At 42.1% G+C, this 26,281-nt stretch overlaps 1 protein-coding gene across 3 annotated transcripts in view; it reads right to left on the minus strand.

Annotated features, from left to right (window-relative positions):
- Positions 1-1,969: 1,969 nt before the first annotated feature.
- Positions 1,970-26,281, minus strand: part of Lrrc6 (leucine rich repeat containing 6) — a 91,717-nt gene continuing 67,405 nt past the window's right edge. The window contains exons 11-13 of one of the 3 annotated variants that reach the window (XR_004516030.1): positions 15,327-15,586; positions 15,178-15,227; positions 8,781-8,859 (exon numbers count right to left, since the gene is read on the minus strand). Coding sequence is in view for 1 of the 3 variants with exons in the window: in XM_010629582.2 (XP_010627884.1) it covers positions 2,125-2,302; positions 8,774-8,859 (264 nt within the window). In the remaining 2 variants the exon portion in view is untranslated. Of the gene's footprint in view, positions 2,303-8,773; positions 8,860-15,177; positions 15,228-15,305; positions 15,587-26,281 lie in introns of those variants that run through there. The other 2 variants (XM_010629582.2, XR_781277.2) reach the window with 2 other exon arrangements.

Genomic DNA, 26,281 nt, shown 5'->3' on the forward strand with positions numbered 1-26,281 from the left:
TTGTGGGTGCTGGATATTTTGTTCTAGTGAAAAGAAAGTAAGAAAACACTGAGAGCCAATTAACTCATCATAGTCAGGGTTGGTAGTGGCAGGGAATGTCCAGGAATTAGGGTGGGTAGCTCCACCAAGCCAGGAACTATCACAGGTGAAGTGCTTGCTGAGGGAAGGTAAGGTAACAGGTAGTAAAAGGAAACTATAGGTGCCAGTCACCAGCTACAACCTTGTGATCAGCTTGAATGAGAACTAGACTTGGCCCAAGCCCACCTCCTAGGAGACTAAGGGGAAGCAGCTAGAGAAGCCATAGTTTCAGTAGAAGGGTAGTTCCCACAGACCAGCCCATGGGCTCCGTGGGCTGCACTTCAGGTCCGTGCAAGCCGGGAATGGTCCCTTTGCACCTGTGTCTTTCTCCAGTACTCTAGGGGTCTCTTTCAGCCCTGCCCACATGTATGCCAGCTCGCACTCCCACAGTCCACCCCTCATTCCCATCATGTTCATAGTGGTGCAGTTTTCCTGACTAAATGCTGACTGGTACATTTTGGTTCTCTGCTAAGATATCAGCAGAACCTTCTTTATAAGTCTTTCTATTAGAGAGCAATCCTATCAGAAAAAGCACCCCATTGTCCTTGACCCCCTTTCTGTGTCTCATTCTACTTCAAAGTTTTTACCATTGCCTGATGTAGAACTGTCGCTATACTTGTCTGCCTTTTTAAAAAAAAATAATTGTACTAATCTGTTTTTCATTTCTACAAAGAAATATAGGAGGGAAGCAAATTTTGTAAAGAAAAAAAGGCTTATTTAGCTTACAGTCTTAGAGGATCAAATCCTAAGGTCAGGCAGTCCCAGTGGTTTGGCCCCTGGAGAGGGCCCCACAGTAGATAGCATCACATCCTAGCAGGGGTCCATGCATGAAGAAGGGGTCACATCTCAAAACAGGGACCTAGAGACGACACAGGGAGTCAGGTCCCGGCTTGTATAACAGCTTCATCTCATGGGCACTCACTCCAGGAGACAAGCATCATCCTCTGAGGGCAGCACCCACAGTAGCCTAGGACCTCCCACTGCACCCCCCTCTCAAAGGCCCCACCACCTCCCATGAGCCTCACCCTGGGGGCCAAGTTCCTGACACACGGACCTTTAGGAGCACACAATCAAAGCATTTCCAAGCCATAACACTGCAGCACTCAGGACTTGTAGCACTCAAGGATTCACTGATTGAATACTTAAGAAAGCCTGATTTAAAGGTTGGTGTGTCATGACCAGAGTGAGAAGATACACTGTGGGATACTGAATTCAGTGCCCTAGATAAAGAAGAGGTACAGTGATTAAAAAAAATTAAAGAAGGAAGTAGAAGAGGAAGAGTATAGTGGGGAAGGAAAAGGTGAAGAAAGGGAAGGGAGAAAAATAAATGAGGGAAAGGAACAGAGCAGAGAGGAAGAAGTGGAGAGGTAGAGGGAGGAACAGGGCTATGAGTGCCTGTTTGATGATGGGCTAAGTGCTTTCTGCAGATCCTGGGACAAGCTCAGGAGACAAGTAGACTGACTCTACTCAGACATGAAGCCACTAAGACTGGGCAGAGAAAGGACTTGCCAAAGTCTTCCCAGGACTGAGCTGGGACCCACATCTGGGTGCGTAGTGTCAGAACTCCTTCCTTGCCGTGGTACCATGCCACCTGACAAAGCAGATATGCCACAGAGAGAAGGAGTAGAACTCCGTCTAAGTCACATTACAACATTCCGATTAGTCTGAAATTATAGTTTAAATTCTGAACTTGACTGATTTTCTCAGGAACCGATTTAAGAACCAGTCTTTTGATCTACGACTTAATCTGTTTCACAAATAGGCAGTTCTGTGATTTATACTGTTTCATGTAATAGTTCTATCATTTTACTGAATATTTTCACCAGCCACTGTTCCATTATAGACAAATGATGAGTTATAGTGATTTTAAGTTATGCATTTTAATTTTAAACTCACTTAGGAATATTACTATACAAAGCAGGAGTTAAGGCATTAGCGTGGTAACAATGACAAATCTGTTTGTCCTGTAAATGTCATGCTCTGCTCTCTGAATTGAGTAAAATGGGGCCTGGCAGTTCAAAACCAATGACACTGCAGCCTCATGATTCAGATAAGTGGAGGCACTTCAGGGTTATCTTCAAAATCTGGGTCTTCCTCACTTGGTGCAGTTTGGGGTTCAGATCCCAGTCTTTTAGATGTGCACTTCTTCTCTTGAACTATAGATGTCACATCAGGGAATGAATACTTGCTAGGATTGACTTCTAGTTTCTCAATTTGCTTGCATCTACAACAAAAGAGGTAAGAGAAATTAATATCTCATTATTTAAAGTTAAATTCCAAAGAGATGCAGCTCATTTGTTCATTTATATAGCAAAGGTTAGCAGGGGCTACCTGGATGGCCCAGAGATAAAAATAAGAGACTGTCTCTGGCCTGGAGTAACTTAGAACAGTGTAGAAGCAAGATTCTAACCCATGGAGAAATAAAGAGTTAAAAAGTGCTACAGAGAAGAAGTTGCCTGAGAGCCTCAGCTTACCTAAGAACTATTTTTTTTTTGACAATTAAAATGATACAGCAGACAAAGCCACATAAACAGGATCAGTGAAATTCACTCTACACTGGGCTGACTCTTCAGTGTGGCTGATGAGGGCTTCCAGACCGCAGCTCTTCAGACCACCCCACCTGCCATAGTGTGGCAGGGTATGTAACTACAAGTTCAGGTGCACAAAGCTCAGCCCCTCAACTTCCTCTCCCACAAGAACCTGCTCCTACTGTCTACACCCAGTTCTCTCAGCAGTAGCAAGAATAAAACAAGCAGGCCGAATCTCATTAGCCAGTGAGTCCCAAGGTGGTCATCGAGAAAGCTCTATAGGTGATACATGTTCCTGGGCTGCTCTCCGGGCAATTTTTATTCAATTGGACTGAATTTGGACCCAGTGATCTGTGTTTTTATGAAGACCCTGAGGGATTCTGATATTCAGTCACATTATTTTGGAATCACTCCAACATTCATTCATTCATTCATTTATTTGGCAGACATTTGTTTATTTGCCACCATATATCAGGTGCTGCAGTAGGCAGCAGAGGCAGCACAGTCTGTGTAAAGGTCTGAGGTTCCTGGTAACTTCCAAGCTCACTGCCATCCTGTGCCAGAGAATCCACTGTCTCATGATTGGTCTGGTTTCCTATAAACCTGACACCTTGGAGGCCTAGAGTTTGTCTTTTTCATCTTGTATCTTTGGCATACAGCTGTGCTGACTAAATATTTGTTGAATAAGTGAAGAAATCGTATTGCTATATTGGAGGAACTATGAGATTATGTTAGCAATTATCTCTGATGTAAAGAAATCACAATCAGTCTAATTTGGAACTTCCAACTGAGGTCCTTAGACAGAATCCACCTGGCTTTCACCTATTGTTGGGAAGAAGGGGGCTCAATTGTCTTTTGAAAGTGTAAATTCTCCACTGTTCTTGAAAGGCTTCCCCCTCATTCCTGTACTCTGCTCAATCCCTGCAGACATTTGTTTTTAATTGTTGCTGAAGAAAACAAAGTAATGTACAAAGTACTATAGAATGGTACCTCAGTTGAGCAACACTTTTGTTTGTGAACAACTTGGTTTGCAAACAGAAGCATTTGGCAAAATTTAGTGTTTTTTTTTCTCCATTGAATTTATTGGTACTTTTTAGGTATACAGTGCAGTTACATTCATCATTGGGATCTTATACCTTTACGTGACATATCTTGGTTCTTATTTTTTCCCCATTCCTCTGCCCTCCCTTCACTCCCTCCACGCTATTTACAAAGCTTTTGTTTCCATTTTTTTCTTTTCCCTTCTCTTCCTTTTAGTGTGAAAAACTAAAAGTGTAAATAAGGTTCAAATTGTATAATCAATGATGTGAAATAGGAAGAAAAGGGTGAAAGGAATAGGGGAAGTGGGAAGGGCAAAATTTTGTTTGTTTGCAAATTCTGCATTGAGTGACAAATGACTGTGGCCATCTTTCCTGCACAAACATGAAAATGGTCATCTTTTTCAGAACTGTGGGGCTGGGGATTTACATCAGCGGTTCAGTGGCCTGCCTCGCAAGCTCAAGGACCAGAGTTCAATCCCTGGTACCAAAAAAAAAAAAAAAAATCAGAACTGTGGAAAGAATTAAGTTCATGAACTGAGATACTACTGCATACAAATAACATAAAATCATGTACTCGTGAAGACTCTGGTTGTACTATACACTGTAACCCATTCTCTCCCTGCTCTAGCTCTTGTCTGGAAAATGATGTAGTACAAAGTCTACAGGCACAGTGGTGGGAAACGAACCAAGTTTAAATTATTAGAACAAAGAAAAGCTCTTGCTAGCCAAGAGGGGCTGCAAGGGAGGGTGCTGAGGAAGTGCCCAAGTTCAGAAATTTATATGTGCTTGTTGGGCTATTCTGCTGGGCACATGAAAATGAGACAATAAAATGATGTGGTTTCTGCTTTCAGCTTGGCTTCTGAGGTCAGGAGAAGCAAGGTTCCCCTGCACCCCAACTTGTCAGGATTTATCTCAGTTGATCGGGGCTCTTATCCATTGAAACCATGTGCTTGTCATTTTTAGCTAGGCTTCTGACCATTTCTCATCCCCCTTCAATGAGCAGCTTTCCCTCGTGTTCCAATTTCCCCAGGGCTTCTCTGTGTTTACTCAGGTCCCCATCCTGCCTATTGTCTGTCTGTTTCCTGGTCTCAACACCATTGTGCCACAGGAGAAAGAAGAAATCAGCATGATGCACCAAAGGAATGTGAAGGAGGTGGAGGAGCAGAAAAGGGGACTCTAGTATTCCAAATAAATGATGGGCTCTGGACCTGCCTCCAGAACCCACCTACTACTCAGATGCCTCTGTGTAGTGGTATGTGGTGACTTCTCTGCCTTTAAAGTTAACAAAATTGATGGCTTCAGCTTAGTACAAATGCACAGCAAACTACAAGGTTGGTGGCTGACTGAAGGAAAGAGTACGCACACAGCCAAAGAGGACCATTTTATAAAGCCCTGCAAAGGGGCTCAGATTGGTCCACAGCCCCTATGCTAACAGGAGACCTTCCCTACACTGTAAGGGTGGCTGCTGTGGCTGGCAGTGTGTGCAGGCAGCTCGTTTTGCACAGTCCCTCTGGAAGTGTAGAAATTCCGTGCTCCGGGCAGAAGGTGCCTACAACTCTCTGAGGAAGGCACTGAGTACTGAGGTTCCAAGGAGAGGCCCTCAGGTTACCAGAGATGACTCAGCGTACACTGAGATTTCTTTGGCCTTTGCCTTTTACTGATGTAGCTTTCCGTTCTTCTGCTGTAATAAACATTAGCCATGAGTATGACTATGTGCTGAGTCTTTTGAGTCCTTGCAATAAATCCCTGACCGTGGGGTCATTACTGGGACTCCAGGCACTGGCCTCTGCTAAGCCTCATACTAACCCTTTTACTTATATCATCACATTCTCATTCGGGCATGAAAAAGAAATTGAAGCACTAAGAATTAGCAAGAAAGTGATCACTCTTTACAGATATGGAGAAAAATCTAAAAGAACCCACAGACAAATTAGCAAAATAAGAGATAAGTCAGGTTGCTAAATACAGAATCAAACATAAAAAGAAACTGAATAGCAGTGACAGCTGTAGAGTATTGTGATCAAAATAAATGTCACTGCATCGTACACTTTCAAATGGTTGAAATGGTCAATTTGATGTTTGTGTATTTTATCACAAAAAAAAGCAAATCATAGGTCTACATACTGGCAATGAACAGTAAGTAATATAAACTTTAGAACAAACATAGCACATGCCTGTAAATTAACAAAACTTGGGTACACTTATGGAAGAGGTATCCTCCCTGAATTGATCTACATGTCTACTTCCAAATCGAATCCCAGTATGCATCTATGTGTGCATGTGTGTGTGTGTGTGTGTGTGTGCACGCGCGCACGCGCATAAGTGTGTGTATGTGTTCAGATTCACGTTTTTCCTCCTAAGTTTCAGGTGTCAGTTAGGAGTTTGGTCCCACCTCTTGTGGCATGTGGGATCTGATGAACCTTCAGTAGGCAAAGCCTGGTGGGAGGTCCTCAGCTACTGTGGGTGCTGCCCTCCCCAGGGAGCCCTGGTCTCCTGGGGTGAGGTCTCAGGAAAGTGAGAGGTATAAAAGTTGGAAATGACCTCTGATCCTCTCTGTGCTTCCTGTTTGGAGTCAGAACTGATTCCTCACACATGTATCTCCACTGAGATGTAACGTGACTGGGAGAGCCCACACCAGCACGGTGGATGCCAGCTCCATCGGCTCACCTCCCAAACGGTGAGATCAATAAATTCCTTTTATTTGTAAACTTACCCTGCCTCTGATTTTTCAGTTCACAAATGCAAAATGCACTAGTGTCATTTGTGTGTGGAACTTGACCAGTTGATTCTAAAATGTGTATGGAAATGCAAAGGGCCAAGAATAACCAACTCACTCTTCAAGGAGAGAGGGGAGACTTTTCTAAAGCTATAGAAATTAAGGAAGTGAAACAGAAGAGAGTTCAGAAACAGAAGCCAGACCTACACCGACTTGGATGCCTGATCTGTGACGGACAGCCTTGGTGACCAATGCGGAAAGGACAAGCTTTTAAATAAGAGACACTAGGACAGGAAGGGATCCTTACTGTATGAAATTAAGTTGTCATACCCAAATCAGAGTCATTTCCTGATGGATTAAACCTAAACAGAAAAGGCAAAAGTAGAAAGCCATCCAAGATAAGGGGCTACCTCCGTTTCTTACCTCAGGGTAGGATAGGAGTTTTAGAATAAGACAAAGGAAACATCAACCATAAGCCATTAAGATCTTTATTATTTTAAAATTAAGATCTATTCATTCAAAGACAGCGTGATGAGCGTACAAAGGCAAGCCCCAAGTTTCCCTGTCCTGGCCCCATCACTTGCCAACTTCGTGATCCTAGCAAACTCCACCTTTCAGAACTGCAGTGAAGGAGAAACAATGGTACTTATCTGGTAGTGCAGTTCTGAAAGTTAAAGAGAAGGTCTAGCCACGCAAGCACAGAGTCAGCACTCCGTGAATGCCTTCACTCTTGAGGGAGTTGTGAATCTCCCCTCACATCACAGTGTCATGGGACCACGATCAGGAGCTCACTGATGTCACCTTCCAGTCCTGATGAACAGAACCTGGCCCTGTTGTCTTCTCCTTTGTTTATTCTGTATGCACAGACCACTGTGGACAGAAGAGGGTGAAGCCCTGCCAGCTTTCCTTTCCCTGGAGCCCCCAGCCCAGGCCGACCGCAGTACTCCACTGTTTGGACACCGGGTTGCCCAGCCAGAGCCAATGTGCAGTGTGAAGTTTGTCAACAACTAAAGAGCACTGCGCACAACCTTCACTTAGGCACGTTATTTTGGTTGTGATGTTAGCATTTTTCAGAATAAAGATGAAATAGAAAGGCTTTGCAAAAACATGGTGAAGAACTGTGCTAAGACGTCTCAGAACCTCAAGAGTAATCACAATAATAATGATTTTCCTGGGGTCTGTTCACAGTGACTTGGCTTCCTGGCTCTGTGATTCTGCACAAATTAAACTCAGTTTTTACATGCGTGAGGGTGCTGGGGGGGTTAATTATGACTGCGAATGTTTATAACAGTCATGATACTCTGGAATCTTGTATCTGCAATGGAAATCACTAAGTAGGGAAATAGGAGTGGATTTCCATGGCTAAAAACAGTAACCCACTTCTTAGGAGGGAGGAATTCAGTTCCTTACCTGTTGTTCCAACAAATCCCACACTGTCTCTGAAGGTACTGATGCCCGACTGCTTTATTATGCGAGATGTAAGGATAGCTCTTGTTCAGGTATTTTTATGATGATAATTCTAGCACATACATTCATAGCACAAAGATAGGCTGCCTCAATTCAAAATAGATTTTACCATCTGGAGGCTAAGAGTCTTGCAATTGTGAGAAATAGGGTATTGAAAGGACTGGGATCTCATTCTATGGGAGAAGTGAGAAGTACAGGTGGGTGCTCGTGTAAAACCCACTGAGGGCTGTCCTTTGAAGGGAGGGCTGGTCTTGGCCTGAGGTTCTCCAGGTAGCAGAGCTGGGATCTTTACTTAGGAGCTGGAGAGAGGCAGGAGAGACGTCTAATCCTGAGGAAGACTGAGAATGGGTGAATATTCTCTTAAAAGGGTCATGTTGGGAAAGAATTTAAGCAAAGATGACCTCTGGTCAGGAGCATGGTGAGGGAACGCTCACACCCCTGTAGCCTGGGCCCCGAGGAGTCTGAAGCAACTCGAGGATCATAAAAGGGAGGTGCAGGAGGGCAAAGATATGAGCAGGACTCAGGGGGGTTCTCTAAACATTTCACAGCTACACGAGCTAAAAATTTCTCTCTCTCTCAGTTTCCCCTCTGGAAAGAGGATGAAATGGTGAGGACAGAGGTGTGGATGTGGAGAAGGCACACAGTATTGTGCCAGACACCAAGCAAGTATCCGGTAAGCGTCAGCAGCAACTGACATTGACATCATCACTCTTGTTATTATTTTCACAGGAAACTGGGACCTGTAGGGGCACAGATTGGAGTTTTGGGGATTGAGAATCTTACAAGTCTGGGGACTAAGGATTTGGATACAAATGTGGACGTGCATGACCTGTGTCATTTTAAAACCATGAACAGATTCATCGCTTCAGATGCTGCACTCTGGCCAGCAAGGAACAGCTCAGAGAGCAAGGTGATAAAGCTCAGGGCAGCCTGACACATGGTACCTGGTGTGTGTCTGCTCTCTGCTGCTATCCGAGGTGGTCTTCACAGACTTGGATATTTGTCGGCTGCCTGTGATTACTTCTTCTACCTAAAATAAAAATACAACACACACCAAGTGGTGTGTTACTCCCTGACATACATTGAGGAAATATACATTATAGGCATATCTGTAATTTTTAAAAGATGCTAAAACATTTTAATTTTTTTCTCCACATTTTCAACGAGAGAGTCAAACTTAAGGCCCTTGCATGGCATAGAGAAGGTGATAACACAAATTTTATCCGTTCACAGCTGTCTTGCAAAGTCATAAACAATCCAACAGTTGCAAAGCCAAGCACGGGGATTTGGGGAAGACATTTAACAAATTTTATCAGACAGCCAACAGCATGCCACCCCTTTCCAGGAGCAGGCGGTGTTGGGAACAAAGCTTGCATGCAGTGGTGCCATAGTGGGCAGCACCTTGAAAGCTGGAAGCTTGCACCCTCATCCAGTACACTGCTTGGAAGCTTGCACCCTCATCCAGTACACTGCACCTGGCTTCTTCCTCTCTGAACATGTGAGGGATCGGACTGTGAACTCCCTTCTTGGGAAATCTGTAATTCAATTTCTTTAAAACTAAACAAGTTCAGTGCTAACTATCCTGAGATCCCAATAAATAAAGCAGATGGACCCCATTCAGTAAACGCACTGCAGAGAGCATTTGGACCCCACAAGTTCCCCGAAGAATCTCATCAGATAACAGAGTGCGGAGGGAGAAGAGAGCCTGCTGCTTAGCACACACAGACACTAACCATAGGCGGGGCACCAAATGTCACCACTAGATACATTAACCCAGCACCATTCCTACAAGACAGCAATTGCTCCTAGAGCAACAGAAGGAAATTTAAAACTCTTCCTGTTGCCAGGGTTGCTTTTTAAAGACAGTGGCCTGAAGTGGACATCACGCCTCTTTAGCGTGAACTTCTCTGTGATGAGGAATGACTCATTTACCTACCACAGCTTCCTGGCAGACAGGGTCACCATTCTAAAAGGTGAAGTCCATCTGCCATCTTTCTCCTGTTGCACAGCTGCGGTCCAGCTCCATGCAGCTGGCTAAGGCCTCTACTTGGACTTTGAGATGGACCAGTGAGCTCCATCTGCTGGCTTGGGCCAAGTCTGCATTTGAGAAGGTAGTTGAGGACCCTCGTGTAGCTTCAACCCTACCAGGGCATGTGGTTAAATATGAGGAGTGATTGCAAAATACAGTGACTTTAATTTTTAAAAAATTTATTATAGTAAAAGACACAACCTTGAACCCTCCTCAAAATACTTTCCTTAACTTTGAATACACTTATAGTTTTTGCCACTTTCTGAAGCAGTTCTGGAAGTTCTCTTGGGGGAGTGTCTTTAGTTACACTGTCGTGGCTGCCTCAACGTCCTGAATAGACTCAAAATGTTTACCTTTCGTGGTCCTTTTGACTCTGGGGAAGAGCCGGATGTCACATGGTGCCAGACATGGTGAACAAGGTGAACGAGGGCATGCTGTAATGTTACAAGCCTGCCTTTCTCTTGGGTGATACTTGGCAGCGGCATTCACTGTATTTTTGAATAGCCTGAAAGATACTCAGAAAACTGGAGTTCTACAACTGCTTCAGCTTGGCAAGAGCGACAGAATACATGTGCTCAAAGCAAGGGAGCATATCGCAAAGGAATGAACAGCAATGCGTCTTTTACTGCAATTAATTTAATTTGGGCACTCATTGTATATTCTGATCACCCCTTGTACACAAGACATTATTTTCCCATTTGACCAAGGACTTTTGGTAGAAAGCTGTGTGGCCAGAACCTCAGAGAGAGATGTATCAGTAAATGGATGTCAAAGGAGTGGATGAAGGGGTCTTGGCCCGAGAGCCCACAGCATCCCCCTGGGGAGGTGAGTGCTCTTGTGGATAGCCACCTGTCAATGGCAACCTTTCTTCACTGTTACCTGTTCTGCAGTGTCATGTGGCACTGCAAGGACATGATTTTTACCAAATTCAGTTTCACAATTTCTATTGTGTTTATAAAAATGCAACATGGGCACATGGATGTGACTTTAGTTCAGCTCCTGTACACAGGAGACCATGGCCTCGGGTATGTCTTCCTCTTCCCAGAGGCTGTGTGGGAGGATAGGCATGAGATGCAGAATGGCAGATCTGCTTAAGCTCCACCTTTCAGTGTGGCTTTGCACACCAAACTGAGGACCCGTAATATCCGGAAGCTTCCCAAATCGTTTTTGCAAGGCCAGATTTCAGCTGAGATTATAGAGGAAAAGAACAATAAATGCTATACTGTTAAAGATGTTACATTTCAAGGCTGGAAGAGCTTGTTTGGAAATGTTTTAAAAGAGGTACAGTCTGCATTACAAAAACTCGCAGGAGACGCTATGGACTCCCGCCACCAGAGCAACATTCACTGAATAATTAAAGCAGGTGACTCACACAGCAGAGAAAGATTTTATTATCAAGCATGCCTGGGTTTGGAGTAGGCTAATTTTAAAATGTTTCATTTGTTATGTTTAAAATAACAGTTAATACAATTTTATTGTTAACTAGCAATTCTTTGCTGGCCAAATGTGGCAGGATATGAATGTTTACATAATGTTTTAATTTGAAAACAACTAGGTTTCTTCCATTTCTGTAACTAAACCAGTGAGGTCAATACAAACACTTCCTCAAAGCTTGATCTACATTTTAAAAATTGGGGGAAAAATCAGTTACTATTGATTCCATTTATGGCTTACTAAACCAAATGAATGTGCTTGGTAACGGAGAACAGAAATAGAATTCAGGACAAAAGCTAAAACGAGAGTCCCCACAGTTTGGGGGAGGAGGGAGAGGATAGAGAGGCTGAGTGATGGCCAAGGCGTCTCCTCCTTGCAGGTGTCTGGTGTCAGGGTGCAGCAAAACCTCGGAGGGACGAGGTGGGGAGCCCCATATGCCCAGCACTGGAATCTAAGAGCATTTCCTGCAATTTCACTTTATTACAACCTTTCCACACACTCCAGCACTTCTGAAGGAGACATTCTGTGCATTCTCATAATAGCCACTGGCTGCATGAGGCTGAGAACATGGCTGGTGCACCTGAGACGGTGGTGCTATGAGTTTATTGAATTTTGATACATTTTCACTTAGCTTCACCTAGCTAGAGAGATAGAAATGTGGTGTCTGAATTTCTCTTTAGCCCCAAAGCACATCAAAAACCCCACCCTAAGTCATCGGGGGTCCATTACCCAGGATTGAGGACTGAAGTACCCTTCTAGAGGGGATTCTGGGTTCTTTCTGTCCCCAATAAAGAATCAGTCCATAAATGGTGGCAAAGTTTCACATTTGTTAAAGGTAGGAAAAAACAGGCTCTCCAGGGCAAGGTTAAGCCAAGTAAAAGTAGGAAAGAGGGGGAAAAATTCACCCTGTAGCATAGGGTGGGCTATCTTGACAGGTCACGCCTACTTCTACAGCCTGTCATAGCCACCACCTGCTTTTCTGCTTTAGTCCTGGATCCCGGGTCTTGTCAGCTCTGACCTCGCTGCTCGCCCCTTCACACATCTGGGACCTGGACTTGGCATGAGTGTGAGAGCCCAGGAGCAGTACCCCAGACTCTGATCAGTGACGCATCTAAGGTACACTGCCTTTGACCAGATTTGGAGGACTCCAAAGGCCCATGCCAGCCACAGAGCTCGTGGAGGGGCTGGCTTAGGCCTCAGTGGGCCCTGCATTGCTGCTCATCTCCTCTGCCCCATTCTCCATGGCTTTGCTCCTATACCGTGCACGTATGAACACCGGGTGCCCCTCCATGTTCTGAATGCTCATTTCCATCTCAGATGCAGTGGCACTCTAGCACCTTTTTCATTTTTAAAATATTTTAATTACTGTGGAGAGGTCACCGTTGGTTAAAATTCATTAGGACACCAGCTTTTGGGGGAAAAGCTCTTGAACACAAAGTACAAGCTTTGCAGTGCTTTACATTGTAAGCGTACTAATAGGAATGGGAGCATATGCATAATTAGAGCCTCAAAATGCCCTATTTCTAACACTGCTATGTGTCACATAATAAGCACAGACAAAGATTCTCTCTGTTTATGGAAATGCAAATAGGCACAAATTTGGAACTTTTCTTCACAGGGAATTTGTTGTGCACCAGAATCTAAATGTGTGGGTTTTGTTTTTTGTTTTTTTTAAAGATATTTTCAGCACATTTAGTTTGAAACATTCTTTTCAGTTGAAAAGTTACAGGGAATGAAGAAATGGCAGTAAGAAGAATTCAAACACTGACACACATGCTAACACTGAAATTCATCAGACACCAACCTCGATATTAACCACAGGTAGCCATTTTCTCTTCTTATTACAGCTAAGTGTCCCCATGGAGGACAACAGGCTCGGAGGTCCTGACACTGGCTTCCCATCACCTGCCATCTTGGGTGCTCTTTCTCTCATTAACATCGAGCACTGTCTCCTTCATTCGCTCTAAGTGTGCAGGGATGACTAATGGAAAAGTTGTCAGGGCCAAAATATGTCCAATAAATTAGATAATATGAGATGAATGGCTTTCTAAACCCAAAGAGAGAAATTGAATCAACTACTTGAAAATTCAATTGCGGGATAGGCCCAAAGGGACATGAGAACATTTTAATGATGTTTCATTATTTTAACTCTCAAGTTGTTATGTAATCGGAGGTGGGGAGTGAACATGGAGTTGGCGGTAGAATTCACTTTATAGAGACTGCAAAAGCCCTGTTGAATCTCTTCCAAGAGCTGACAGCTGTCTTTCCAGTCTTTGCTTAGCTAGTACCCTGGACTGGAGTCTCATTACCTCCTGAGAAAGAGGCCTGCTCTCAGATGATCTATATTTAGTAAAATGTATATGGTTGCATTACCAACTATAAAAGTTAGCCAATCAAGAAATACATTGTGAGGTGTATAGCAGATACAAGGTAGAGACTTAGTTCTTAATCTTTTTTATTCAGGTCAAATCCTATAAATTGCCAATATTTGACAATTTTCAACCCATGAAACAGTGATTTCAATTTAGTAGTTACTTATTTTCATGTAAACAATAATGAGCCAACAATTGCTCCATTTTCAGTGAGAACTTGTTACTTCTAAATTAGAAGGATGAATAGAAGGGGAAAATAGACACTATTCATAAATACTATATTTGCAGAGAAAGAAAATACAAAGCAATTAACTTTTTAAATTTTTTCCTATGAATTTAGTTTAGCTTCTTAAATAACAGTGAAAGTACCAATAAATTTCTCTTTTTTTTCCTTGGAGATTTTACTTTGCTTCACAATTTTAACTATTAGTGCTCTTAAGTCTGTGCAATGAAATATTTCTTATCTATCATGTGCCAAGCATAAGACTGAGGGGATATATAGGGAATGACAGACTAGAACAGTAGCCCTGGTCACCTAATGAGGAACAAAGATACATTAGCAATCAAAGCAGAGCTAAGGACATGCAGCTGGTAGGTGGGTGTGCCGAGTTCTAAGCCAAACGGTGGGGCAGGTCACAGAGGGATGGGTACCATGGTCAAAGGAGGCTTCCTAGAAGATGTGGAGTGTGGTAGGAATTTTCTAGAAAATAAAGGTTGTCCTCTTAGAAGATAGCATTCTAACGAGAGCAAAATTCATGAACAAAGATCAGAAAGCAAATGAGCACACGAAGCAGCAGAAATGCTAGGGAGGCAGGAAGGGGACATAAGGCTGAAGCACTGGGACACAGTCAAGCCTGGGGGATTAATTTCAAGGTGTCAGGCCTTGTCACACCACGTGGCAGGACCTTTGCAAAGCTTTCTTTCCTTAGAGACAGTTGCCCATCTCAGTAGAAGAATCACATTTTGAACACACTTCCTTATTTTCCTAAGGCAGGGTATGCGATGTTAGCAAAGATACTAAGTCCAGTGGAGGGATAACTTTTGAAAGGAGGGTCCTCTTTCTTCACTAAATAATAATATACCTTTTTGGGAGGGGAGGAAGGGTGAAGGGAGGGCATGGACAAGGGGAAAAAAATGAGAACCAAGACCTGTCACCTAAAGGTATACTATCCCAATAATGAATGTAATTGTACTGTATACCTTAAATGTACCAATAAATTCAATAAAAGGAAAAAAATAGACCTTTGTTTCTTTTTATAATATTACAGCCAACTATCTGCCCCCACTCAACCCCACAATGAAAATACTAAAGAGGTACAATTTTAATGGGAAACTGGCTAAACATGCATGGTGACCACTGAACTTCTTCTTGGAACATGCACATTTGCACTACTGGCCAACTGTTGGGCTTCAATCTGCCTTCAGACTACACTGTGCCCTACTTTCTCAAGCTGACCACTGTGTCCAGTGAGTTAGGGTTTGGACTTTGCACCCAAGTTCACTCATCACTTACATATTCTTTGGCTGAAGTCTTTTGCTTGCAATGCAATCCATTAGTCTCAGCTGTTCCAAGGTGAAAGAACAAGAACGTTACAAAGATATCCTCCTTAAATGAATTGAATATGAATAATTGGCTCTCACCATCTTCTGAAGAGTCCACACCTTTGCAGTATATTCATGAGGGTGCGGCTCATTGTCCTAGCTCACAACAGGGGCACAGAGCCTGTTCATTTGCTCTATCATTTCCTGCCGTCTTTGCTGTGCTCTGTGTAGCAGCAGGAAGAGAACCCCGCAGGCTTCTTTATCTTACTTCTCGGGGTGTCTGGTGTCTGGCTGGGCCCAGCCAACAGGAAACACTGGAGGGCAGTGGAGGATGGGGGACTTCAGCAGCTCCTCCAGGACTATTCTGCTTGATTGCTTGTCTGGAACACACGGAGGAGGAAGAGAGTGGAAGGAGAGGGCATAGGCAGAAGGAATCTGAACATTATTCCAAGTACTAGGGAAAACCACTGATTTCCAAAGGTCATTTCATTTTCTCTTTTGGTAAAGGTGTAAAGAACAGCAGCTGAGAAGACAGCGGGAGGACTACGTGAGCTGATCTGGTGGAGCAACAACACTGGTTTGAACAAAATGACAGGAGGTGGTGATGGCGGCTGAATTCAGGATATATTTTGATGGTAAAATTTACCAATAAGGGACATTCATTCCCAATTTTTGACTTGAACTGTCAGGTGGATCGTGATGCTATTTTCTGAGACAATAGGAGCAGTTCCACAGAAGGAAATCGTGGGCTTGCTGGGCCATTTTAAATAATGACGGTTACAGGACACAGGCAAGATGGAGAAACAGAAAGTCCATGGTGATTTACATTCCTATGGCATGGTGGCTGACTGCTCCATAGAGAAAGCATCTCTGATTCTAATGCCTAAAGTATTTACTGACACTTTTACTTTCCAAATAACATGTAATGATATTTTTATTTTCTTAGTGATATAATACCAGATTGGGATAGCATTTTGATTTTCCAGATTTTATTTGTTAGTTTACAAATATTTTATACTCCATTTTATTTCTATTGCTTACTAATTTGTATAATTTTTGTTTTAGAAATGAAGGTTTTGTTTATCACGGAGTCTTAAAACTATCAATTTTTATAAGAAGAAATTTAGCCTAAGGGTTAAATCACACAGATAGTCAAAATTATTATATTATTCAAATAACAAGTGGTCATACTTTTTATCATATCTATAAAATAAATGATTCAGAAAAATTCTAACATAGATGATTCTTTTTTTTTTTTTTTTTTTTTTTTTTTTGGTACCGGGGATCGAACTCGGGTCCTTGAGCTTGCGAGGCAGGCCACTGAACTGCTGAGCTAAATCCCTGGCCCATAACAGAGATGATTCTATTGGTGTTTCCTTGTGTTTCTGAGATCTTATGCTTTACACACAAGTAATGAACAACTGAATGAATAAAAGGACTGGATCTTTACTTTATATTATTTTTATTATAATAGAGTGGTTCTCATGGTTTTATTTAATGCTAGTTTGCTTTAAATTCTATCACCTGATATTAATCTTGCCTTAACCACTCTAATTTTTGCTTGCATTCCCCTAATATAACTTTATCTTATCTATCTCCAGCGCCTTTTAGATTCAGATGTGCTCCTATAAGCTTAATAGTATAATCAGTTTTTTAATCTATTACTTTTTTACAGATTTGCAGCTTTTTAGGTTTTCTTTCTTATGGTTTTTAGAACATATAACTGTATTGACTTTTGTTTGCCATTACTTTCTGTACTATTTTGTAACTTACACTTTTTTATTTAGATCTAGTTTTTCCTGAAAAAAGTTAAGCATCAATGTGAAAAAAGTACAAAGCAAATATGGGCTTATGAAAGAGAAAGTGCTTATGTTTGCTCTCTCTACCACAATTTTATTATTTTCCTGTGTTAATCTGAGTTGTGTAAATTACATAATTTTCCTTTGGTATTATCTTTACTATTTCCACTCAGGAAAAAATAGTTTTTGGATCTTCTTGAAGCTGTATTCAAAGCAATCAGAACTATTTACATAAAAGCACTGAATAGGCTGAGGGGAGGTGAGAGAAGCACAGCAGCAATGCACAAGCGTTGGCACAGGAACCAGAAATGAGAACCCTACACTAGTTCCTGCGTTCAAGGCAACATCTGAGGAGCATATCACCACCTCTGTCCTAATTCTATAAGAATGATACCTGGGTGGATCTATGTCAGTACAAATTAACCATCTTCTTTGCATATCTAAGAACACAGCATATGTGCCTAGCACCAAGTAGATGCTGATTAATATTTCTGGGATGCCTAGTGAATGGCAACAGACTGGAGGCAAAAGAAAAGACTTCTAGAGATTTCTGTTCCTGCCTGTTATGCCTATTAATGGGGAAGAGGTAGGAATTCTTTGCAGGCTAAAGTTTTCTGCTGGTGCCATGTTGGAGAAGGCAAAAGACCTCCAAGGATCCATAGAGACCCCAGAAATCTTGACTATGACTCTGGTCTCTGAGCCAGCAACACAATTTCCAATCTAAGGGGGAAGGAAGAGACTTACAGTAGCTCGGGCCTATTCAAAAGTGAGACTTAGAAACCAGGGAAGGGCAGATCTGGACCTTCAGGGGGAGATGGCCAGTGGTTCAACAGAGGGGACAGGCAGAAGGGCCTGGAAGACACATACCATATTTTTTTTTCTCTTCTAAGAAATTCACACAAAGCTTTGTCTGTGCCAAGTACTTCATGAATCTTGGTTGAATTTAATAAATATTTTAATTGATTAGTTAATAATTCATTAATTGCCTAAAGTGTTTCAGAATTTTCTAAAAAGTTTTCTGAGTTCTAGCACCTTAACATCTACGTGTGGCAACCCAAATATACTAAATAATTCCCTCATCTGATATTAATAACTTCTGTATAACTTATTTATGGAGATAGCTAGCTTGTCTTCTCCCCGTCATCATTTTGCTTAAGCATACAAATTCAGCATCTTCACCCATGCCTTGTAAATAATTTCTAAAAACTCAGCCACATCTTTTTCTTCACAAAACTCCTAATCTGTCTACATTCTTCAGAAATCAGCCAGCCACAATATAAGCCTATCACATGACTTGGGACTTGGGGAAGGTTAAATCAGACTATATTAATAGTATGCTTCATAATGAGGACCAGCCACGCAATTATAGTAGAGTACTATTTTCTACCAATCTTCATAGCAACTTTAGAGGAATTTGTTCACTTGTGTATTGTTCTTCTTGCTACATATTTCTGGTGTTAACGTTCATTAGTTAATTATCTGTAATAGTAGTGCTCAACATTCAAATATGCAAAGTCTGTCTCCTGTAAAGGATCTTAGTGAAGAAAAACCTAAGAATTAGTGAGATTTCTTATTATCCCCTGCCATTAGAGGAAGTTTATATATGTGTATATGCATATATAAGTATATATGTATATGCATCCAAATTCATTGTGGGTATTTTGATTCAAGATGTGATTATTTCTTAGCTATGTTCTGATTGACTTTACTAAGAAAAGTGCATAATTCCATGAAATAGCTTCATTAAGAAAAACAGAGATTTTCTTCTACTTTAAAAAAGTCATTAGTGAGATTGGTCTGTAGCTCTCAATTTCAATTGGGTCTTTCTCTGCTTTTGGGATCAAGGTGATGCTTGCTTCCAGGAATGAATTCAGGAGTATTGCTTCCCTTTCAATTTCACTGAAGAGTTTACACTGTAGTGGCAATAGTTCTTCTCTAAATGTCTTGTAGAATTCAGCAATGAAGCCATCAGGGCCTGGGCTTTTCTTAGCTGGTAAGTTTTTAATTACATTTTCAGTTTTGTTGATTGATGTCGGGTTGTTTAGAATTTTGAGATCTTCTTAACTCAACTTTGGTAATTCATATGTATGTAGAAATCTGTCCATTTCTTTGTGTTTTCCATCTTATTGGCATATAGGTTCTCCAATGGATGCACATTGAGGCCATACTCTTAAGCAAAATAAATAGGACATATATGTTCACATAACAAATAGTCTCTCTGGTGTGAGAAACTGAAAGTATAAATAAGGATCAAAATGTATAATAGATAATGGGAAATAGGAAGACAAGGTTCAAAGGGGGAAGGGAAAGTGGGAGGCATAGGGGAAAGGAAAGAAGGGAAAGGAATAAATAAGAGAAAAGGAAAAAATAGAAACAAAGTTATTGTAAACAGGAAGGGGTGGAGGGCAGTGGAATGGGGACAAAAAGAAGAACCAAGATATATCACGTAAAGGTACAAATTCCCAATGATGAATGTCATCATATTGTATACCTAAAATGTACCAAATAAACTTAATGAATAAAAAAAAGAAATTCAAACAAAATTTTAAAAAATCATTTACCCACACACAACATTACAAAACACAGAAGTGGACATTGGCACATTATTTTAAAGCCTTGGAATGCATAAAACTACCTGTACAAGTCAAACATTTTGAAGTATATTCTATCTCAAATGCAAAACTGCAGCAAAAAAATTTTAATTTTGAAAAAACTGATCAGAGAAAAAGGATAAGATTACTGCTTTGATTCCAAAGCTATTGAAGTTGTCTGAGGAAAACTTTAAAGGGCACAGTTAATGATTAGTTACATATAAAATCAGAATTGACAGTTATGCAGAACAAGTCATGAGACTGAAATAGGAGTAGAAGAGATCTCCTAGTAACAGACCCTTCCAACTTCACAGTTGTGAAGTGTGACACGGCTGACAGTGCCCATGGAGATCATCCACACACTGCAGCCTAAAACTGAAAAGGAAATTATATTAGGTTAGGAATGACAATGATGTCTAAAAAGAAAATATCCTTTAACAATCTGTTATGCTTAGGGTCTAGATGTCCCCCAAAACCTCATATAGTCAGAGGTGGCTGAATCTAGAGTGTGTGACAGTGGGATTAAGGCCATGTGATTGCTAAATCAGTCCATGGATTGGTTTGGCACTGCCCTAATCCCAGTAGCCTGGATAAAATATTAGGGATAGAAAGAGGCTTTTCTTACCCCTTGTTGCTTTTACTGTGTTCTGCTGCCATGAACTGTTAAACATCTGCCATGTGCCACCCTGCCTTGGAGACAGCCAATTCTGGACTGAAACCTCTATGAACTGTGGGCTAAGTAAACCTTCCCCCAGCCCTTAATTCTGGATGTCAATAATTTTGTCTCAGCAAGAAGAAAAGTAACTAAGACACAATCCCAGCAGAGATAGTCTCAGCGGAAAACAGTCTTCATTTACTTTTAAAAATTCATGATTGTTCTTGTCATTCATTCATTCATTCAACAAACATCATGGAGGAATCTGCTATGAGCCAGGCAATCTTCTCCGTCCTAAGAATTCAGCACTGAATATAATCACAAAAAAATCTTTGTGCTTCTGAGCTTACATTCCAATGGGGGCAGAAGGGAGACAGAAAACAAATACCTAACACACATCACTCATGAACACCAGTAAGGCAACTGAGAGGCTGTGGACAGGGAGAGAGTATGTCAAGAAAACCTTACGGAGGAGGTGAGATTGGAGGAAGACTTAAAGGAACTGAGCAAGGGAGCTGGGACGGGCTCTTCCTGCTAAGAGAATAAATGGAGAGCTGGAAGAACAGCACTAAGAGCAGCAGGGAAGCAAGAAGAGAGCCAGGGAGGGGGCAGCGGGCAGTGCCAGCACTGCTGACCACACTGGCTTGTATTCTGGGAGTACCCAGAAGCTCTTCAGGCATCCTGAGCAGAGTGGGGAGAAGGATAGGATCTCCCCTCTGTCTAAAATCTCCTGGGTTCAGAATTGAGAACACACTGTGATGGGCCAGGAAAAAAGTGGGGGGATGCACCAAGAGGCCACCTCACTTAGCAAGGACAGGATAGTGACAGGGGAGGTGGCCAGATCTTGGACGCATTTGAAGATGGAACCAATAGGTTTTGTTGCTGTATTAGACACAGACAGGAAGAAGGGGTCAAGGTGGTCTTTATGCTTTGTCCTAGGACATCCTGTGTAGTTTCTAAATCCTGCTGTCCCCTCTCCACTCTTCCCTGAGGATGGCTGTGTCATTCCTAAATCACCTCTGGGAAGGGCCACCTGCCTGCTTCCTGAATCTTGGGAGTCTCTGTTTCCACACCTCCTCTCTCCCACTTCCTTTCTTGGCTATGTCCCTTCAACTTCAAACACTGTGGAAAGATGGACAAAAAGGATCTACTGTATTTGTCTTTATATCTATCAGCTCTGCTTTTCTTCTTCGTGTACACAGGAGATTTAAAAAAATTCTCTTTGGGATAATCCCTTAAGAGACATAAAGAGAAAAAGAGAGAAAAGGTCATTTATGCTTTTCCTAAAATATACTGTTATAATGTGCCGGAGAAAAAGGTCAAATGGTTACAAAGATATTTTTCTTTGTAAGAGTGGTCAGCCTCGTTTCTCCTGAGGTTAACTGAAGTCCATAAGCTGTTCATGACAAGACTCCACTTTTCCAGGGGTAAATAAGTCAGTGAAATGACTCCTTCCTCTGAGGCACAGAACTCCTGGGTTGGGGGGCTGGTGGGCAGCAGGCCCTGCTTTGGATCAGGAAGGTCTCACCTGGGTGCAGGTGAGACAGGACCCCCTTGATGTACATCTTGTCTTAGTCCAATTCTTTTGTCCCTTTGCTGTAGCATAATACTGAAGGCTGGTGATGTGTAGAGGTTCACATGGCTCATGGTTCCAGAGGCAGGGAAGGCCCAGATCAGCAGCTACGTCTGCTGAGGACCTCGTGCCCTTTCATACCATGGCGGATACAGAGGGAGGAAGGGCCAGGGCACCTAAAAGGAAAAGGCCTGTTCCTGTGGGAAAGGCAGGAATCCATTTGTGAGCCTCCACCCCTTCAGCCTGAATTCTCCCTGCAGGCCCCAGCTCCCAACCCTCCCCATCAAGGACCTGAGGTTCCAAGAAATGAACGTTTAGAGACACACTCAAGCCACAGCGCAACAGATGTGTCCTGTGACACAGAGCTCAGACTCTACTCAGGAGCAGGAGTATAGATCAGAAGAGGCTCACGGACAGAGGAGGAGGTACTACAGGGAACCAATATGATGCAGGTGATTAAGTGAGCAAGCCCAGGAGATGCTGTGTGGGAAGGTCAATATCCAGGAGAAGCTGTGGGACCTTAGCAGGAGAAGGAAGGATGGGGAGGCAGAATTGCAGAATGCTTATGAAAGCTCATCCATCAGGGAGGGGCACAAGTCAGCCATGGGTGGTGGTGGGGGGCATCTAGATACAAGCTGTAACATTCTGCCCCTGGCCCCTAAAGACTCATGCAAGTCTTTATGTAAAAGGCACTTAGTCAATCTCTAAGAGTTGCCAAAGTTCTAACAGTTTCAGCAATGCTGAAAAGTCCAAGTCCAAAGACTCCTCTGAAATTTAAGGCTAGCTCTTAGCAGTGCACCCCCTAAAAATAAAAGAAGGGTAAAGGCTTCCAGCATACAATGGCACAAGATAAACATTTCTATTCCAAGTAAGGAGATAGGAAAGAAAAGGACCAAAGCAAGTCCAAAATCCAGCAGGTCAAACATTAAGTCCCCCAGTTCCATCTCCAGCATCTGAGGGCAATCTGTGGCAAGATGTGAACTCCAAAGGGCTTCAGAGGCTCCACACCTGTGCCACTGTCAGTAGATGCAGCTCTCATGGTTCCTCTCTTGGGCCAGCTTTCTTACTCCTTGCAGCTTTCCTCAGATGACCCATGTTCCTGGTTTCTCCAACTGTCTAGGGTCTTCACTGCACCTTGGGCTTCACACCCTGCCTGGCCTCTCAGACTTTCTTCTGATTCTTGGGTGGAGACCTTCCTGACCTCATAATTCTTGCATTCTGTGTGCACATAAAACTAGCACCATGAGAAAGATACCAATGCCTGCTGCCAACTGAAGAAGTAGCCAGCCAGACCTCCTTCTCTCTTGGCTGTAGAGATAGAGTGTCTATGAACCAAATCCCAAGGAACAACTTCCCTAGGCTGCCACAGTTCTGAAACTTAGTGATCTGGGGCTCTCTTCGCAAAGCAAATTCCTTCACCTTTACAATTTTGAAGGTGAAAACAATGGAACCCTGCTGGTTCTTGTGATGTCCTCAGACCATCCTTTCTATCACCCCCTTTCTTCTCAGCAACCAAGGTTTCCTCTGCAATATCTTTCCAGTTTGCAGTTTTATTGAAGTTTTCTTTTGGTACAAACTGAAAACATTTTAAAACATTCTGCTGGACTTTTTGCTCTTGATTCTCAACACAGGCCTGCCTGAAAGCCCTCAATAGTAGCCATGTCACTACCTCAACATTAGACTGCTTTGAAATTTCTTCTGCCAGATTAATTAGTGCACCCTCTTTAATTTCAGACTCAAACAAAGTCTCTTGACAAGAGCAAAATGCAGAAACATTTTCTGCAAAAGCATAGCACACATGGTCTGGAGTCCAACAGATAAGGTAGTCCTTGTTTCTAACTGAAACCTCCTAAGCCAGGGCTTTACCAGATGCATTTCTACCAGTATTCTCATGACCCAGCATCTCTAAACCTCTGCAAACTCTTCCTGCAAGCCAGCTCCAAAAGTTCATGAACCTCACAATTAGTACAGTCACAGCAATGGCCCCACTTCTCTGGTGCCAAAATCTATCTTACTTACTTTTCTCACTGTTAAAACAAAATATATAATATCCAAAGTTAAAGGAGAAAAGGTTTATTTCAACTGACAGTTTTCAGAGGTTTCAGTCGATAGTTGGCCGGTTCTAAGGCATAGCAGGATGGCAAAGGACTATCTAAGAGCAGGCAGGAGGCACTGATGGGCAAGTAGCAGCAGCTGCCTGCCTCTCCCTTTTATCCCTTCGAGGTTACCTTCCTTTTGGGTGGTGCCACCCTCACCAAGGGGGCATTCCCATTATCCACACCCCGAACTATGGTAAACCAAATGGTGGAGTAACGTAGTAGCCCAAACATCAAGCAAGCTTTTTATCCTAACAGCACATTTTTAATCCTAGCATCACATACCACAAATGCAGCCACCTTTGAAAAGCCCAACATATGATCGCATGAAGATGGCATTGTGGGGGGGTGGCATCTAGATATAAGCCATAACACTATTTTCTAATAAAATGGATAATTCAGAAGAAATGGATAGATTCCTAGATATATATGAGCTACTAAAGCTGAAGTAAGAAGTACAAAAATCCTGAATAATCTATCAGTCCATGAAACTGAAGAAGTAATTTTTAAAAACTACTAATTGGAAAAGTACAGATCCTAGTAGATTTACATGTGGAATTCTACAAGTACATTACAGATCTAATACCAGCACTCTTCAAAATCTTCAATGAAATTGAAAGGGGAAGCAGTACTCCTGGAAATTGCAAGGGAAATTACACCTGGAAGTTAGATTACCCTGATATCAAAACTTGAAAAGGACCCAACCAAAGGAGAGAACTACAGGCCAAACAAAGATAAAAATAGATAAATAAACATAGATAATAAACATAGATGCAAAAAATCCTCAATAAGATACTGGCAAAGAGAATGAAACAAAATATGGAAAAGCTTATACACCATGACCAAGTAGGATTCATTCTAGGAATGCAGAGGTGGTTCAAAATATGTAAATATAAATGTAATATAGTACATTAACAGAAGCAAAAACAAAAGCCACATGATCATGTCCATAGACACAGAAAAAACATTTGACAAAATCCAACATCAATTCATGATAAAATCCCTAAAGGAAAAGGTCTTTATCTCAATCAGACAAAAGCCATGTAAGACCAGTCAATGGCCAACGTTGTATGAAATGGAGAGAAGCTGAAACCTTTCACTCTAAAATCAGGAAAGAGACAAGGATACCCACTATCTCCACTTCTGTTCAATATAGTTCTCAAAACATTGGCCAGAGCAACTAGACAAGAGAAAGAAATAAAAGAGATACGGATAGGAAAAGTTCAATTATCATTATTCACTGATGACATGAGTCTATTATATAGAACACCACAAAAACTCCACCAAAAGACTCCTAGAATTAAGAGTCAAATTTAGTAGCATAGCAGGACACAAACTTAACACTCAAAAATCAAAAGCAGTCCTGTACACCAATAACAAACTCACCAATAGAGAAATTAGGGAAACAACACCTTTCACAATAGCATTAAGAAAAAAGAAATATGTAAGAAATTAACCTACCTGAGTAAGCAGAAGGCTTCTACAATGAAAACTATAGTACTATGAAAAAGGAGATCAAAGAGGTTATCAGAAGATGGAAAGATATTCCATGTTCTTGGATAGGCAGAACAACAGAGTCAAAATGACTTACTTCCAAAACAGTTATACAGACTTAATGCAATCCCAGATCAAAGTACCAAAAGCATTCCTCGTAGAACTAGAGAAAACAATCCTAAAATTCATATGGAACCAGAAGAGACCTAGAATAGTAAAAGCAATTCTGGGCAACAGGGGCAAAGCAAGGGGCAACAAAATCCTAGACTTCAGGTTGTATTACGAAGCTATGGTGATAAAAACAGCATGGTAGAACTTCAGGGGAGATGGCAGAATGGTGAGCATCAAAGAAATAGCCTCTCCAATATGTGGAATCTAAATGCTGGCCTACAGCAACATGAGGAAGAGAAGAAGGAGGGAAGTGGATCTCTGAGTCCCAGTAAGGACCTGAAGTAAGAATTAGAGCCCATGGCAAGAGTGAAGAGAGGGACCACAACACAGAAGAGGGAAGAGGTAAGTGGCATTTTTCTCTGAGCTCGGGCTTGCAGTGTGGAAGGGGCAGCTCAAACCTGCAGAGGACCAGTGACTGCTGTCAACCACAGAGGCCTGAACAGAGAAATGCACCAGTGGACTACAGCAGTGGACACTATGGACTGCACTGGCTTATGGGTCATTTGGGTTCAGATGTCCCCTAGGAGAGGGCAATTGGCCAGTAACCATTTTGGAAAGGGGACACGAGAAATCAGAACTCAGAGTGCTTTCTGAGGCAAGTGGAAACAGAACCCAACACACATCTATAGGGTGATTTGATTCAGTTCTTCTCCAATACAGTTGGTGACCAGAACTGTGCAAAGAATTAAGTTCATG

This window comes from Fukomys damarensis, unplaced genomic scaffold (genome assembly GCF_012274545.1).
Source record: "Fukomys damarensis isolate Sample0158 unplaced genomic scaffold, DMR_v1.0_HiC HiC_scaffold_5, whole genome shotgun sequence".
NCBI classification, from domain to species: domain Eukaryota; kingdom Metazoa; phylum Chordata; class Mammalia; order Rodentia; family Bathyergidae; genus Fukomys; species Fukomys damarensis.